Source organism: Triticum dicoccoides, chromosome 4A, assembly GCF_002162155.2.
Source record: "Triticum dicoccoides isolate Atlit2015 ecotype Zavitan chromosome 4A, WEW_v2.0, whole genome shotgun sequence".
Classification (NCBI taxonomy): Eukaryota; Viridiplantae; Streptophyta; class Magnoliopsida; order Poales; family Poaceae; genus Triticum; species Triticum dicoccoides.
In genome coordinates, this window is record NC_041386.1 from 91,429,034 (window position 1) to 91,445,242 (window position 16,209).

The window sequence follows — 16,209 nt, forward strand, 5'->3', positions numbered from 1 at the left end:
GAAGGAGGGAGCGCTGCATCTCAGAGACTTCAGACCGATCAACCTTATTCACGGAGCTGCAAAGATATTTGCGAAAGTTTTAGCGCTGCGGCTGTCCCCCCTGTTGCCGAAGATTATTACCCAGGCATAGTGCGCTTTTGTGAACTCCAGAAGTATACATGAGAACTTTAAGTTTGTACGGAGTGCGGCTCGACAACTGCACCAGAGGAAAACCAAGGCTATTCTGATGAAGATCGACATCTCCAAGGCTTTGATACCCTTTCTTGGGAATTTTTGCTGGAAGTCCTTCGGAGAAGAGGTTTCGGTGAGAGATGGATCTCTTGGATCTGTGGGTTGTTACGTACTGCATCGACCTCTATCCTTCTTAATGGAGTCTTGGGCGAGCCATTCATGTTGGGCAGTGGAGTCAGGCAAGGAGAACCCATATCTCCAGCGCTATTCATCATAGCCATGGACACTCTCCATGCTTTAATGGAATGGGCGAAGCAACATCCGCTGCTCTCTGGTATTTGGTTGGGATGAACGCGTGCCAAGAACCTCCATTTTCGCGGATGATGCCATCCTTTTCTTCACCCCCTCTAGTACAGACTTACATGTGGTGGCCGGCATACTCAAACTATTTGGGGAGGCCTCGGGACTATGCATTAACTTCCAAAAGAGCTCAATCACAGGGATCCGTTGTGATGAGGAACAACTCCAGATAGTGGCCAACCACTTCCAATGCGACAACCAGCCGTTTCCCTTCAAATACTTGGGACTGCCTCTGTCGATCTATAGGCTCAAACGCCATGATATTCTCCCTCTGGTGGACAAGGTTTCCAGTAAGATGAAGGGCTGGAAACCAAAGATGCTGGCAATATCCGGAAGACTGACTCTGTGCCAATCTGTCCTCATGGCACTGCCTATTCACCATATGTCCGTCCTTCCACTTCCAGTCTGGGCAATCAAATTAATTGAACGAAGATGCAGAAGCTTTGTGTGGAAGGGAGAGCATCAGATCAGCGGGGGTCACTGCCTTCTACCCTGGGCTATGTTATGCAGGCCCAAGGAGTTTGGCGGCCTCGGGGTTCTGAACCTGAGGAGTTTTGGTCTGGCTCTCCGCTGTCGGTGGCTGTGGAAGAATTGGGACAAGGAGGAAAGACCTTGGAGTTTCTTTCCGGACAAGGCAGAAAAGGAAGTGGTTGCGATGTTCAACGCAGCATGCAAGATAAAGCTGGGTAGCGGTCATGACGCCCGATTCTGGGTTGATAACTGGCTCCCGGGCGGGAGATCCATCGCCTACACCGCGCAAGCTTTATACTCATATGTCAAGGACAAGGGCATGTCTATCAGAGAGGCTCTGCCTAACAACGCCTGGGTCCGAGACATCTAGGGTGGCATCTCATCGAGAGCCCTGGCCCAGTACCTAGAGGTGTGGGACACCGTGCAAGAAACTGTGCTTCAACAGGACAGAGGGACTCCCCGAGATGGAGACTAACAGAGAGTGCAGCTTTCTCGGTCGGTTCGGCGTACAGGATGTTTTTCTTGGCGAATGCCGGATTTGCTTGCGCTAAGCCTATATGGAAATCGAAGGCGACCCCTAGATGCAAATTCTTCATGTGGTTAGTGGTCCACAAGAGATGCCAGACAACGGACAATTTGCAGAGCAGGGGCTGGCCCAACGATCCCTGCTGCCAACTATGTCACTCGAAGCTGGAGGATTGCACACACCTTTTTGTACACTGCAGATATACGCAACTTGTGTGGACAAGGATCAAACAGTGGTCAGGCGCCAACTTCACAATACCAAGTGAGAGCTACACTTCTACTGAAGACTGGTGGATAAGCGCCAGGCAACAGATACCCAAGACGAGGAGGCGCGTGTTCGACACCATTACCACCCTGATCCATTGGCGAATCTGGAAAGAGAGGAACGCCAGAGTCTTCGACCAGCAGGCCAGCAGTGTTGACAAGGTCTTTGATGCTTTCAGGGAAGATCTGGCCACCTAGAGAGCAGCGGGGTGCATCTTAGACACTGACACTACTGGGTAATCTAGGGTGTTGCTCTCTTCCTCTTCTGTAAGGCTGTTGGCCAGTCTTAGTGTGGCTTCAGGCTTTTAGTATTCTGCTGGGCCATTGCTTGTGGCCAGTACCGATGTAACTGTGTTTTTCTGCTCCCTCTAATAAAGAACGGCCTATGGCCCTTTGAGAAAGGATAAAAAATAAGAAGAAAAGATCACCAAGTGGCCGTAGTATCAAGGCCTGTTGCGTGTTAAGTCAGCGTGCGCCTGCAGTCATAGCATCCATCATAAGGCACAGGTGACTGCGATCACGTTGTCTCGGTAGCTGGTACCAAAATGCTTACAGCAAAACATGACAAAAACAGTCAGAAGCAAAATTACATAGCTCATCCACATAATCGGGTACTAGGACGCCAGCCAAACTGGTTAAACAAAACTCATGCAACCGTTTTCAAATGGCTGGACCCGAAGGCCATAAGCCCTCGCACGTCTATAGGCTGCAGTGATGATCACATACAGATTGATGCCATAGCTAGCTCTGTAGGTAACCTACAATTTTTTTGGAATAGATGATCGGTTAAAAACATAATTATTCTAGCAATTTCAAATTGCCCAATGAAGGACACAAACTCCCACACGGAATTTACCCTTCAGTGGTGAATACCACCTAACCAGTTACCAAACTAATTTGGTATACTTGTTGGTCGTGATAAATTGAAGTAACACGAATCATCCATCAAATCAATGTAGCAAACGGATATGACATGAATAAATGATGAATTGTTTTCTCTTAATCGCAAAATGAACATTTTGTGCTACCCGGTCAATTATGTTTTGCAAAATTATCTTTTGTAAGAACTAAGTCCCTCTGTAAGAATCACATGAAAACTTTGATTTTAGAACTTTTGTTTATTAGATGTGTTATGCGAAAAATAGACCCAGAATTTATAAAATCCGCATACATAGACTTCACGAGAAAGACACCATTGTTAATCAACCTCCACCATAACGGTACAGACATCTCGGTTAAATTGATCGACACCAACGTACTAACCAAGTGGATCCACCCAGTTCATTTGTCACTGAGTAAGGCTCCGCTAAATTAACTATTCAATGGGCTAGCCCCAAGACAGCTGCCACCGTGGCCTCCTTCCTAACTATAATATTATAAAGGGTCAGATATTGAAGAGCTAATGAAGTGTCACCTAACCAATTATCTTCCCAAAAACTCGTTGATTAGCAACCACTAACCTTAATGGAACCTCTCATGAAAAACAAAGACGACCTTCGCCAAGCCCTTCCTGGTGCGTAAGCCCCAACTTATTTAGCTGTTCTTCACACAATTGCCTGCGTGTGTACATGATTACATGTGACTCACATCGATCATTACATGTGATAAAAGTAGGCATTGTCTATCCCGTCACACCATTTCCTAATTGTTGTGTTCGTGTACATGATTTAGCTCTTGACAAGTAAGTTGGTGATGTGTACCCTAAGAGGTAAGTGTAGATGTGATGCAATGCAACTATGTAGGAGCGATTATCAACCTTTTTTCTTCTTCTAGAAGGAGGTTCCATCGTGGTCTTTGCGTATCATAGGGTTGTGATTGTCCTAATTAGCGTTTTGTCACTATTCTCTTGCAGGTGCTATGCTCGGCTGCTTCTTAGAGCTACAAACTGCCGCAAGAAGAAGTGTGGCCACAGCAACCAGGTGAAACTTCATCCATTGTCCCTTTATGGAAGAAAGAAATCATGTTCTTTGCCTCATAGATCTTGTTAGAATACGGTTCATCACCGACGATATTCAGAAATAAAATTATTATTTTTTGATTAAAAATAAAATTAATTCTTTCATGATGCATGCTCTAGTCATAGTGTCGTATACAACATTTTACTCCATTTAACAGACTTCCCAACTCCCCTGCTCTTTTTTTATGTGACGACCCTGATTTTTTTTCTTCTGGTATGCACTGTAGGGGCATGTGTTCCATCCACACTAACACTCTCATGACAAAACATTTTCGTACAAATAGGAACTTCTAGGTTTTGACAGCTACTATTGGATATTTATATTTATTTAGATACAATTGATGTGAATTACTGAATAATCTATTCATTTTTCTTATCTGATGTATTGTGTGCAAACTATTATTTACAGTTGAGGCCAAAGAAGAACAAGTACAGGAGGTACTGAAGTGCCATTTGTCAATGAATCAACTTCTCACTACTCATATAGCCATATCATCTGAGATTCACAGTTCATGTCCTGTTTAATTACCTCGTTGTAACATCCTGCTGGGTGTAAACCATGATTACATAATTACTCTCTCAAATACAGATTTTTTTGAGACAATTTATGAAGCTTTATTAAGTCGTCACCAGTTGGACCGGGATGAAAGAGAGGTTCCCGGGATGGCCTAACCACACACGGCGGCCCATCCCTAAATTCAAAGCATGCTTCGCTAAATTGCGAGCCTCCATATTGGAGCTCCTATTTTTATGAACAAAATTGCAAGAATTAAAGCTAGTAGAATAAACTAAGATTTCATGCACAATCGCTCCATATTCCGCTCCACTCTTCTGCTTGATGCTATCAATAACCTCCTTACAATCAGAAGCCACATGAATATTCTGAAGTTGGAGATCTTCGGAAAGAGCCAAAGCCTCCCGTACCGCCAACGCTTCAAGGGCAGTTGGATTGGTGATAGCTCGGAATCCCAACGAAGAAGCTCCCAGGAACATGCCATTCTCGTCCCTGGCTATAGCGGCAATGGCTCCAACCCCTCGTCTCTCTGCCACGGCTGCATCAACATTAAGCTTGGACATGTTGCTAGGTGGCCGTAACCATCTCTTCGGTCTTTGTGGCTGGGTGCTATTTCTGATTGGTGTGGCATGGGGCTGAACCTGGAAATCACTGATGTATCGTTGTATAAACATGTGTGTTGACATGGGAGATTGATGTAGATCCTCATAGACTGCTTTCCTCTTTGCACTCCAAACCGCCCACAATGTAATTGCCATCCTCATCAACTGATCTGTGGTCAGCGCTTCATTCAGAGAGAACAACCACTCACGTGGGTCTACGGCTGTGTGTTGGCACATCATCTGGATCAGTTCGTCTTCCGCAAGCGCCCATACACAGCGAGCGTGTGTGCAATCAAGCATCGTGTGTCTCCACGAATCCATGGCACCACAAAGTTTACATGCCAGCGAGTCACCCATGTGTCTATGAGCTAGCACATCAGCTGTCGGGATGGAACTTCTAGCCAAATGCCATAGGAAGAATTTGATCTTAGGTGGCAAATTGACCTTCCAGAGTGTTGACCAAGCGCTGCTATCCTGCCCTACCCGCGAGGTCCCTTCCTCCTCATCTATCCAAGATTCCCTTGCAAGCTTGGTGTTCATGATCAGCCTATAAGCCGATTTAACTGAAAAGCATCCCTTCTTCTCACCACTCCAAGCCCAAAAATCATTTATATTCCTTGTACAGAGAGGAATACTAAGAACTGCCTCCGCATCGATTGGTAAGAAAACCGACCTGACCAGTGATTCGTTCCATGTTGCAGTTGCCGTAGAGATCAATTCAGAGACCATGATCGGTGGCGTTGGGATCCTCGAAGAGATGGGTCTCATCATACCTGGTCGAGGCAACCAGTTATGGCTCCATATATGTGTGGTTTGCCCATTCCCGATTCTTCGTATTATACCAAGTCTCAGCATATCCCGTCCGTCCAAAAACCCCCTCCATATTTGAGACGGCCTCCCGCCAAGTTCAGCATCGAGCAGCGTGGTCTCAGGGAAGTATGCCGCCTTAAGTATTCTCGCACTCAGAGATTCGGGCTCGGTAAGGACACGCCAGGCTTGTCTAGCTAGTAGAGCAAGATTGAAGATCTCCATATCGCAGAAACCGAGACCACCCAAGTGTTTTGGTCTCGTCATGACATCCCAGGCGACCCAATTAGGCTTCCTCTTGCCCGCTTTGCTTCCCCACCAAAACTGACGAATAATAGATGTGATATTCTCACATAGGCCTCGTGGGATCCTGAAGCAAGCCATAGAGTAGACTGGCAATGCTTGAGCCACCGCCTTAATGAGTACCTCCTTACCCGCTGCTGACAGCAATTTTTGCATCCATCCTTTCACCTTCTCCCAAACCCTGTCTCGAAGATATCTGAAGGTACCCATCTTTGACTGTCCCACATCTGTTGGCATTCCCAAGTATCGGTCGCTCAAGAATATAGAGGATTTATCATGATTTACCCTCTGTCTTGAGGCATTACAATACATATCCATCAGGTTTGACACCTCTGCCGCCCCCTCCACACTTGACTTGAACAACAATAGGCTATCATCGGCGAAGAGAAGGTGGTTAACAGCCTAAGCTGTGGGTGCCACCTTGATCCCACTGAGTGCTAATGATCGAGAACTGGACTTTAAAAGGCACGAAAGGCCCTCTGCTACGATCAAGAAGAGGTAGGGGGAGATCGGGTCTCCCTGTCGGATGCCACGAGACGACAAAAAATTCTCAAGCCTCTCACCATTAAACTGAACCGAGAATGAAACGGAGCTGATCATCCCCATAACTGTGTCCACCCATACTTGGTTGAACCCTAGCTTTATCATAATCGCTTGGAGATAAGACCATTCAAATCTGTCATAAGCTTTCATCATATCCAGTTTCAACACACAATAGCTATTTGACTTCGCCTTGCTTTGCTTCATAAAATGTAGACATTCATATGCACATATAATGTTATTAGTTATCAGTCTGCCCGGAACAAACGCATATTGCTCTTCTGATATGATGTCTGGTAGAAGCACTTTAAGCCTGTTTGCTACGACCTTTGAAGCTATTTTGTAAATAACATTACACAAGCTAATAGGGCGAAATTGGGATAGAAGAGTTGGATTGATCACCTTGGGGATGAGAACCAGTACCGTGTCATTCACACATGCTGCACTCTCCTCCCCTCTAACAATCCTCAATACTGCCTTAGTTACCTCCTTCCCACATAGGTCCCAGTGCCGCTGATAAAAATGTGCTGGAAATCCATCTGGCCCCAGTGCCTTAGCGGGGAACATCTGAAAGAGTGCAATTTTCACTTCTTCATTTGTGTATGGTGCTGTGAGCTGTTCGTTCATGGCTTCAGTAACCTTGACAGGAACATGTTGTAATACTTGATCGATCCCTGTAACTCCCTCGAAAGTGTAGAGATTTTTATAGAAGTCAGACACCATACCTTTTAGTTCTGCTTTGTCCTCAACCATCACTCCAAGAGCATTGGCCAGTGTTTTAATCATGTTTTTCTTCCTCCGCATGCTGGCTCTCATATGGAAGAAGCGTGTATTCTTGTCACCCTCCGCTAGCCACTGTATATGTGACCGTTGCCTCCACATGATTTCTTCCTGATGGTATAGTTCAACAAGTTTCTCATTTATTTTCAGCTCAGCATGCGTTGGTCCTATCCTGGTTGTCTCCCCCCTCAAACGATGCAGCTCAGCGTTGAGGTGTTTTATTTCTTTTCGGACAGATCCAAAAGTTTCCTTGTTCCATCGCCCCAGGTTGCTTGATATTGCTTCTAATTTCTCCCTGAGTCCCTCCATAGTTAAGGAAAACTGCTCCTGGCTCCATTGTTGGATGATAGTTTCTTTCCACGAGTCGTGAGACTCCCACATCACCTCGTACCTGAATGGAGGTTTAGCAGAAGGCCGTCCCCGACCAGGTTCAACAGAATCAGACAGTGGTCTGAGCCAGCTGCCGTTAAGTGTCTGAGATTAGCCTCCGGGTGCTGTGCACTAAGCTTGGCCGACACCAGGGCCCGGTCCAGTCGAAGCCTTGTATAGCTTCCCCCGGTCACTTTTGTGTCAAACGTCCAGAAATTGCCTTCATAGCCCAAATCCATTAACATGCAAGCATCGACCGCGTCACGAAAACCCTGAATTTGAGCATTGCTTCATTCTCCAATACCTTCTTGTTCATTTGGACATAGGACTTCATTAAAATCGCCTATACACACCCACGGGAGCTCGCTCAAACTTGCTATTCCCTTCATGGTGTCCCATGTTTGGTGCCTCAGGTGTGTACGTGCCTCTCCATAGAAGCAAGATGCACGCCATTTATCAGTACCTGGTTCATCTATAGAGCAGTCAATATGATACACCGAGCAACCCAAAATTTCGACTTTTATTGGATTGTTCTAGAAAATGCCAAGGCCTCCGCTCCGGCCTTGGCTACTAACAGCAAAGGAATTATCAAAACCAAGAGAATTTGCTAAATTTTCTACCCGAGCTCCATCTAGCTGAGTTTCGACAATACAAAGCAGGGCAGGGACAAACTTCTTCGCTAAATCGCGAAGTTCTCGGACTATCGCGGCTTTGCCCGCATCGCGGCAGTTCCAGCTCAAGATACTCATTGTGCCTGGCGGTACTCCTCTCGGGAGCCCACCGATGTTGCTTCTGTGTCGTTGCCCAGTCTCCTGATGCTGCTCTGGAGTTGATTTCCCTTGTCATCTGCTATGTCCACCCGAGCCCGTTTCGGGTCCTGCTTTGGGGGCGGGCTCAATGGGATCTGTGGCGTGGGGAGTGCAAGAATCTCATCTCCCTTGGGTTTAGACTTATATCCCCCTTGGATGTTAGCTATCATTTCCGAGACTTGTGTGCGCTTTCTATTTCCTTCCGCATCTACCATGTGTTCATCCATACCAGAATAGTTTCCGGCCCGGTGTTTCTTTTCTTTAGATTTCCCCTTGCTTCCATTCCTAGCTTTACCGGGACCCGGTCCTGCGCCCCTAAACCAGTCTGCCTTCAAGTTCTTGAAAACCAAAGCTGACGGAGGGTGGATACCGTCTCCATGTTCCTTGTACAAGTGTCCAAGCTTCCCGCATACCGCACACCAGTTCGGCAAACGCTCGTACTTCATGCAGAAAATCATCCTTTTTTCGCCCACCTTGAGCGACACGGCATTCCTCAAGGGCTTCTCCACATCAATCTTGACCTGGACCCTGAAGAAGTTGCCTTCAAAATCATGAGAGGCTGGTTCAGCATAGATGAACTCCCCGAGTTTCGACGCCAATGATGGGATCTGAGAAACATAACCCTCTGGGAAATATGTATCTGAGCCCATATCTCCAACCTGTCTAGCTTGATTGACGACGGCTTTGAGAAACCATCATATGGTGCTATAACCACTGCATCCCCTTGAAACGCCCATGGACCATCCATCATTACTCGCTCCCAATCCCCCAAACATGCAAATTGGAGGGTGTACAAGTTGTCTTCTAGGGGACGGATGTTGACTTTTTGCTCAAGGTTCCAGGCTGCGCGCATGTTCTTATAGAACCAAAACTGGTTGTACTCCTTCTCTGTGTTAACCCTGGCCACCGCCATCCAGCGGGTTGTTTCAGGCGGAACGGATCCCTGATCCACCACCACATCATCCAGATCTTCCTCAGAGAGCCCCAATTCCTTCATCATCTTTGCCAGATCGTCTGGATCACCTGATCCAGAAGCTTCAGCCACCATCTCCTTGTACCCTTACCCGAAGATGATTCTCTGCCGGGCTGTGACCTAACCCTAACCAACCAGCCGCCGCTAGTTCGTCGCCCAACTGGTGGGAGAGGGAACCAGAAACGTCACCCCCGTCAATAGACAGAGCGTAACCAGCGAGCAGAGGTAGGGAAAAAATTTCTCTACGCGCAGCGAAGATCGCCGCCGAAAGGAAGTGAAACCCTAACGAGAGGGAAGGTGGACCGTCGTGGCTCATGATGCATGCTTTAGTCATAGTGTCGTATACAACATTTTACTCCATTTAACATACTTTCCAACTCCCCTGCTCTTTTTTTATGTGACGACCCTGATTTTTTTTCCTTCTGGTATGCACTGTAGGGGCGTGTGTTCCATCCACACTAACACTCCCATGACAAAACATTTTCGTACAAATAGGAACTTCTAGGTTTTGACAGCTACTATTGGATATTTATATTTATTTAGATACAATTGATGTGAATTACTGAATAATCTATTCATTTTTCTTATCTGATGTATTGTGTACAAACTATTATTTACAGTTGAGGCCAAAGAAGAACAAGTACAAGAGGTACTGAAGTGACATTTGTCATTGAATCAACTTCTCACTACTCATATAGCCATATCATCTGAGATTCACAGTTCATGTCCTGTTTAATTACCTCGTTGTAACATCCTGCTGGGTGTAAACCATGATTTACATAATTACTCTCTCAAATACAGATGGTTGTCTTTGAGTCACGACGAGCAACCATACTACTAAGAGCCCGTTGAAGGTGGTCTGCTCCGGTGGGGCACATAGCCGGCCCGAACGGTCCAACTGCATGGAGTCAGATCCGTGAAGCGCAGGAAGCCCGTGGTTGGAAAATGAGTAAGCGAAGTGCAAATCCCCCTCCCCCCGCTTTTCTGATTTTCAGGGGATGGGGCTCAAATCCGAAAAATTCTATACCAACAGAGGAATACGGCGATTTTACAGGAATATCATTCATTAACTAATCTTCACCCCTTGATTTTTAAGGGGCATGGGGCCCTCATCACCTTTTCTTCCAATCAATTTATCCCAGCTAAGCATCCCTGTAAAATTCAGTAAAAATCTACATGTGCGTGTAGCATTGCTCCTCCAATCCAACTACAATCTTACACGTGACATTGATTTCCAATCAACCCGTAGAAACCCCGTAAGCCTCCCATACGTGTGCCATCACTCCCCCCTTTTAAGATCTGGAAAACCCAAGTTTCAAAAAAGAGAAAAAATGCAAAAAACCTGGAGATTTACAACGAATTACCATTAAGAACATTTCTAACCTATCCCTTAAAAATAGAGGAGTAAACATTGGATTAAACCTTAGTGGAATATATTTACTCGAATAAGTTTTGGCCGGACCTAGCCGATCCCCTATATATAATGGAGTAAACTTAAATTTGGCTCATACATTTCGGCGAACACTTGCTATGCACCTCCGCAGCGAGTGGCAACCATGGTGACCACGCCGGCGGCGAGCATCAGCAGCAGCAAAGGCACACAACTGGGAGGAGCAGCAGCAGTGTGCCAGCGGCGGCAAGCAGCAGCAGCACGCAGCGGGGAGGAGCAGCGGCGAGCAACAGCAGTAGCAGCACGCTGAGTAGCAACAGCAGCAGCACACACCAACGACAGCGAGCAGTAGGAGAAATAGCACACACCGACGGCGGCGAGCAACAACAACACGCAGCAGCAGCATTTAGTGGCCGTAGAACGACAGCCCCCCTCCCCCGCGTCGTCTCCTCCGAGGCGACCCGGGAGCAACCCTAGTCACCACAGCCGCGCCCCCTCCTCCCCCTCCTTCCTCTCCGTCGCCGCCTGAGGTGTGCTCCGGCACGCACGCTCGACACTGATGAAGGTGGCGGCGGGGATTCGGCGGCTGCTCGTCTCGGGCAGGGCCTCGGCGCCGCCCCGACAGGTGAAGGTGGGGTGGCCCTGGCGGCGGGCCGCCCTGCCGGTGCGAGCTCGGCGCCCCCTTGGTCTCGCGGGTGACGAGGTGGCGGCGGTCGGAGGTCGCTGGTGTGCATCCCTCCCCGCAGGTATGCCGCTGATGAAGCCCATCCCCTCCGCCCCAATCTGCTCCTTCCTTCGTCAGATCTAGGTCCTGGTGGCTTAGGCCGCTGCTCCTGGTTGCTGGCTGCGCGGATCTCATCGGGCGGGGTTGGATCCAGGGGAAACCCCTGGCCGGCGCGACGGTCACACCAAAGGCGACGCCTTGGGCGACGTTCCCCTCCTTGGAGGCTGTGGTGTGGATCTTCCCCCTCCTTCCGCCGCATGCTAGGTGAAAGCCTAGGTCCCCTGCTTAGGGCGGCGACGGCATGTCCGTGTCTTGTTCCTTCTTGGAGGCACCGTCCGAGGATTGCAGGGGCGGCGAGAGAGTTTGGTTGTGGGTGTGATGGTGGCGGGAGACAGCTTGGATTGGTCTTCATAGGATGCCGGCTGGAGGGTCCCTGACGAGTTCGCCGGTGGGTCGATGCCCACGAGCCTGGGCAAGAGGGGATCGGGTTCCCCTCTTCGGCGACAACGATATACCATTGGTGGGAGCATTGTGCTCCAGCGAATCCAGCGCTGGCCTTTGATCTACTTATCGCTGCTTCCCTTGCTTCTGCGACTGTGGCCGGCAGCTCTCGCCCTTTGGTGCGGCTGAGCCGCAGACAACGATGGTGCTTGTTTGTAGTGTGCCCTGTGCCTGCGGTCCTACTCTAGTCTCTTCTCCCTGCATCTTGGAGGCCATCCATTTGGGTTCTGGGGTGAACCGAGCTGCCGTCTACCGGTACGGCATCCTTCGAGCCAGGATGAAGGGGTAGGGGCCCTTTGCAGAGGCAGTAACAGATGATGGTCTGGTCCATGGCTGGCTCCGAGGGTGGCTGTTATCACGAAGCTTGCGCGGTGGTGCATTCCTCCCAAGACCCTAGTTTTGTTCTGTTGGTGTAGGTCGTCCAGTAGGGTGTTGGTAGCAGCGTGGTGTTGCCTTGGCTCACTCTGATGCTGCCTTGAGTTGTTTTGCTTGAGTTCCTTGTATCCGTCGCTCGGTTTCTTTTTCTTTGCATTGTAAGCGGTTGTTCTTGTAATCCTGGCCGGTTGATGGCTTTGTTAATTCAAAGTCAGGCTCTTCTTGAGCCTTCGTTTCAAAAAAAGCATTTAGTGGCCGTACCACTAGCAGTACAGGCAGGGATCATTGGTGAGGTCGCCGGCGAGGCCCAAGGTCACAAGCGAGGCCATGGGAGCTTCACGTGAGTTGCCGGCCGGCCACAAGGAGGTCTTTGGTTGAAGAATAATTATACTCGGCCATCTTCAGGCGGAGTAAATATAGAGAGAAATTTAGGGACGAAATACGTAAAAATTATACTCCTCCTCACGGATTGGGGGTCGGCTAGGTGCCGGTTAGAGTAAAACAGCCTGTTATAAGGGATTTTTTTTTTGTGAATGCTGTTATAAGGGATTGGTTAGAAATGCCATAAGACAGCTCATATCCCTGAGAAAAAGGCGTCAACCCTCACATGTAGTTTTTCATTGCGGGTCTGAGAAAGAATACATTGGTAGCATTTGCCATTAAAAAACCCCGCTTAGGACGCCAAAGGTCCAGGCAATTCAGACAAACACTAGGATCAGTTATTTAAAGTACTTGTGTATGGATCTCATCACCGGCCATGCAGGAGTACCTAGGTTCCTGCACCAGTAATCCCAGGACGGCGCCGACCCCATCTGGGTGCCGGAGAATACACCGTTGACATCCCAAAAAATAATCATGCGCTACAATGGTAATCATGTCAGTTTACAACCAGATTAGTACAAGACTTATCAGCAACTTAGCAGTCGAGTACGAACACAGGTTGCAGCAGCTTAGGCATCAGCAATTTCCTCCCACGATGCATGCCATGAGCTATCTTGTAGCAACGTCCATGGCAGTAGGATTACTCCTCGGTGCCGTCTCCCCAACAGTCAAGGCAGCTTCAGCCAATGCGACGGCGAGCCGGAACACGACGGCGTCGGCACTGCCACCGTTCGGCACGAACCACACCGTCGGCGACGGTGCCGGGTGGTTGTTTGACGGCAAGGCGAATGCCTCGGCGGCCAACTACTCGGCCTGGGCAGCCAACCGCACCTTTTACCGCACCTTCTACCTCGGCACCTTCTCCCTCCGTCCGCGAATAAGTGTACTTCTAGCTTTTGTCTTAAGTCAAAGTTTTAAAACTTTGACCAACCTTATGGAAAAAAGTAGCAGCACTTATGACACTAAATTAGTATCACTAGATCTGTTTTGAAATGTATTTTCATAATATATCAATTTGATATCATATATGTTACTATTTTTTTGTATATAGTTGGTCAAAATTTTAAAACTTTGATTTAAGACAAAAGCTAGAAGTACACTTATTCGCGGACGGAGCTTTGATGTGCAGGGGGCAACTCCAAATCTTATTAGTCCCCGTTCGGAACAACTGAATTCGGTGCGAATGTAGCAAGAATTGCCGTCGCTTTTGGGATCATGTTGGTCACATGATCATCTCGTTTTGCATTTACAGGCTTCAGGACCCGCACGGATAACACGGTCGTGCACACGACCAACGCTACGGTATACAAGCTCTGCGGCTACGACGGTGGTGCCATCGGTGGCGGGTGGAAGGCCGAGGAGGCCTTCTTGACGGTGATGCTAGCTGCGGAGGGCCCAAACTACTTCTTCTCGGACGCCGGCGAGGGGGAGCACTGCCGGAGGGGGATGCGGTTCGACGTCACTGTGGCGCGCGGCCGCGGCCTCCCACAAACACCACCGTCGTACTACGAGCCCCTGTCCGGCGGGACGGCAGGGAGGGGGCTCGGCGAGGTGGTGCCCATGTGGGTTGCTGTGAACGTTGGCTTTGCTGTTTTGCTGATGCTGTGAATGGTCTCCATTTCCATCAGGTGTTAATCAGCATTCAGCAACGACACAGGGAAATTGCAACTTCTGTAGCAACGTCCGCAAGTTTTAAGATTTGTTCTCGTTGCTTGAAAAATTTAAAATCTTAGTCGTCTGTAAAGTTGGTGGCCGAGGTAGAGGCTCAGAGAGACAGAGACGGCATTGAGCTATGCTCACGACGTGATGCCGGTGGATGCATCAAGAAGAAGACTTCAGTATCTTCAAAAATTTATATGTATTTCTACTTTCTTATAAATGTGCGTTTGTAAGGACATGTGATACTTAATATCACTGGTGGAGAAGCCCATTCAACACCAAATTCTTTTTATACGTAAGCATGCACTTTTTCTTTACGGGAATACTTAAGCATATACTGCTTGTTGGTTTTAGACCACAACTCGATTAGCCGAAGCAAACCTAGATGGAAGCACGCAAGTAGGCAGCTTGGTTTCTGTACTGCCTACCACATGCACATCTCACTGTGTGGACGTACTCGAACTCACTCGCTTCTTCTGAACTGGCTCACTTCTGCTGAAGAACAATCGGATCGATTCTCTCGGCGGCTCGATCTTTTGATGGAACTCTCATAACTTGGCGACCAAAAAACAGAGAAAAAATTGCCGGTCCGTGCAACTTGCATTTTTGGGGTTCTTTCTTCCTTAACTTGTATATATATAAGAGTACATGACTGACTACCCGTGCCCTTTCGCAAAAAAAAGACTGACTACCCGTGCCAACGCGCCACGGACTTCACAACCAACACAACACGGCCCGGTGTTCGGTTTAACGCATATATGAGATGAGTATGAGGTGTGCCAGACAGCTAAATAATTTGATGGTGTGTTACATTGAGAAAAGGATAATCAAAAGTTGATATGTTGCTATAATTAAGGAAGACTTTCCGAAGGAGGATAGGGCACTGCCATTGCATGCGTCTTCTAGACGCCATTGAAAGCTTCGGTGCAGTGTGAATTGACTATTATGTTTTTGCATCAAATCTTTTTAGTTGACAGTTCGCCACATCTTAATTTTTTTCGTCCTCCGCCTCTGCTTAATATAGAACCTTAGAACTTTTCATAAAAAACGAGTTTTGCAGTTTTAGAGTAATGTTAGTGCAAAATTTATTTCAAAATGCTATAAACAAGGGGCGAGGGAGCTCCACAAGGTTGATATGAGTTAGTATATGACCTTAATATATGTATTACTCAACTCGTAAATTCATACAATCAATCGTAGAAAGTTCTGTAGCAACTGAAGGCCTGATCCAATCCAAGTCATGGTTCTGCCCTCTAAACGAGCAAACTTAGCTAAGCTATCACTAACCTTATTCTAACTACGATTGATATGAGTAATACAAGATCACAGAGAGACAAAAGATATCTAATCTCTTTAATGAGCGACGCATAAATAGATCTATCCACGTCCTTGGCCTGGATTAGCTTCACTGCAATAAAATAATTCATCTCAATCATGATTGGAAGATCACTTGATTGGATAGCTAACGGAAGGCCTTCCATACAAGCACACAATTCAGCTTCTATAGAGTCACGGCATGAAAATAGTTGTTTGCATGAAGAAATAATAATAGCACCCTTCTCATCTCGCAAAACCATACCAGCACCAGCTGAACCATCTCATCATAGGACCCATCAGTGGAAAGTTTTACCCAACCAGATTTTGGAGCAATCCACTTGGCCTCAACACTCATTATCACATGCAGCCTACTGAAATTATTTTCATAAATGACGATAGATTTTCCCTTATTTGGAT

The 16,209-nt window shown here is 47.6% G+C and overlaps 2 protein-coding genes across 3 annotated transcripts in view; both read left to right on the forward strand.

The window, feature by feature from the left end:
- The window catches only part of LOC119285170 (polyubiquitin 11-like), a 111,994-nt gene that overhangs the window by 4,399 nt on the left and 91,386 nt on the right, over positions 1-16,209 (forward strand). The window contains exons 3-4 of one of the 2 annotated variants that reach the window (XM_037564401.1): positions 3,644-3,710; positions 4,158-4,263. The exons of the other annotated variant lie outside the window; for it this stretch is intronic. Coding sequence (XP_037420298.1) covers positions 3,644-3,710; positions 4,158-4,193 — 103 coding nt within the window. The 3' untranslated portion in view covers positions 4,194-4,263. Of the gene's footprint in view, positions 1-3,643; positions 3,711-4,157; positions 4,264-16,209 lie in introns of those variants that run through there. 2 annotated transcript variants of the gene reach the window in all.
- LOC119288468 (blue copper protein-like) lies at positions 13,301-14,424 on the forward strand. The gene is made up of 2 exons (XM_037568085.1): positions 13,301-13,670; positions 14,069-14,424. The coding sequence occupies exons 1-2, from the start codon at positions 13,301-13,303 to the stop codon at positions 14,422-14,424; spliced, it is 726 nt and encodes a 241-aa protein (XP_037423982.1).

Bases quoted from the DNA above. Each gene is read 5' to 3' on its own strand.
- LOC119288468 (XM_037568085.1), top strand. From the start codon at position 13,301: ATGGTAATCATGTCAGTTTACAACCAGATTAGTACAAGACTTATCAGC. The intron at 13,671-14,068 runs GCACCTTCTCCC...TTGCATTTACAG, and splicing joins TTACCGCACCTTCTACCTCG to GCTTCAGGACCCGCACGGAT.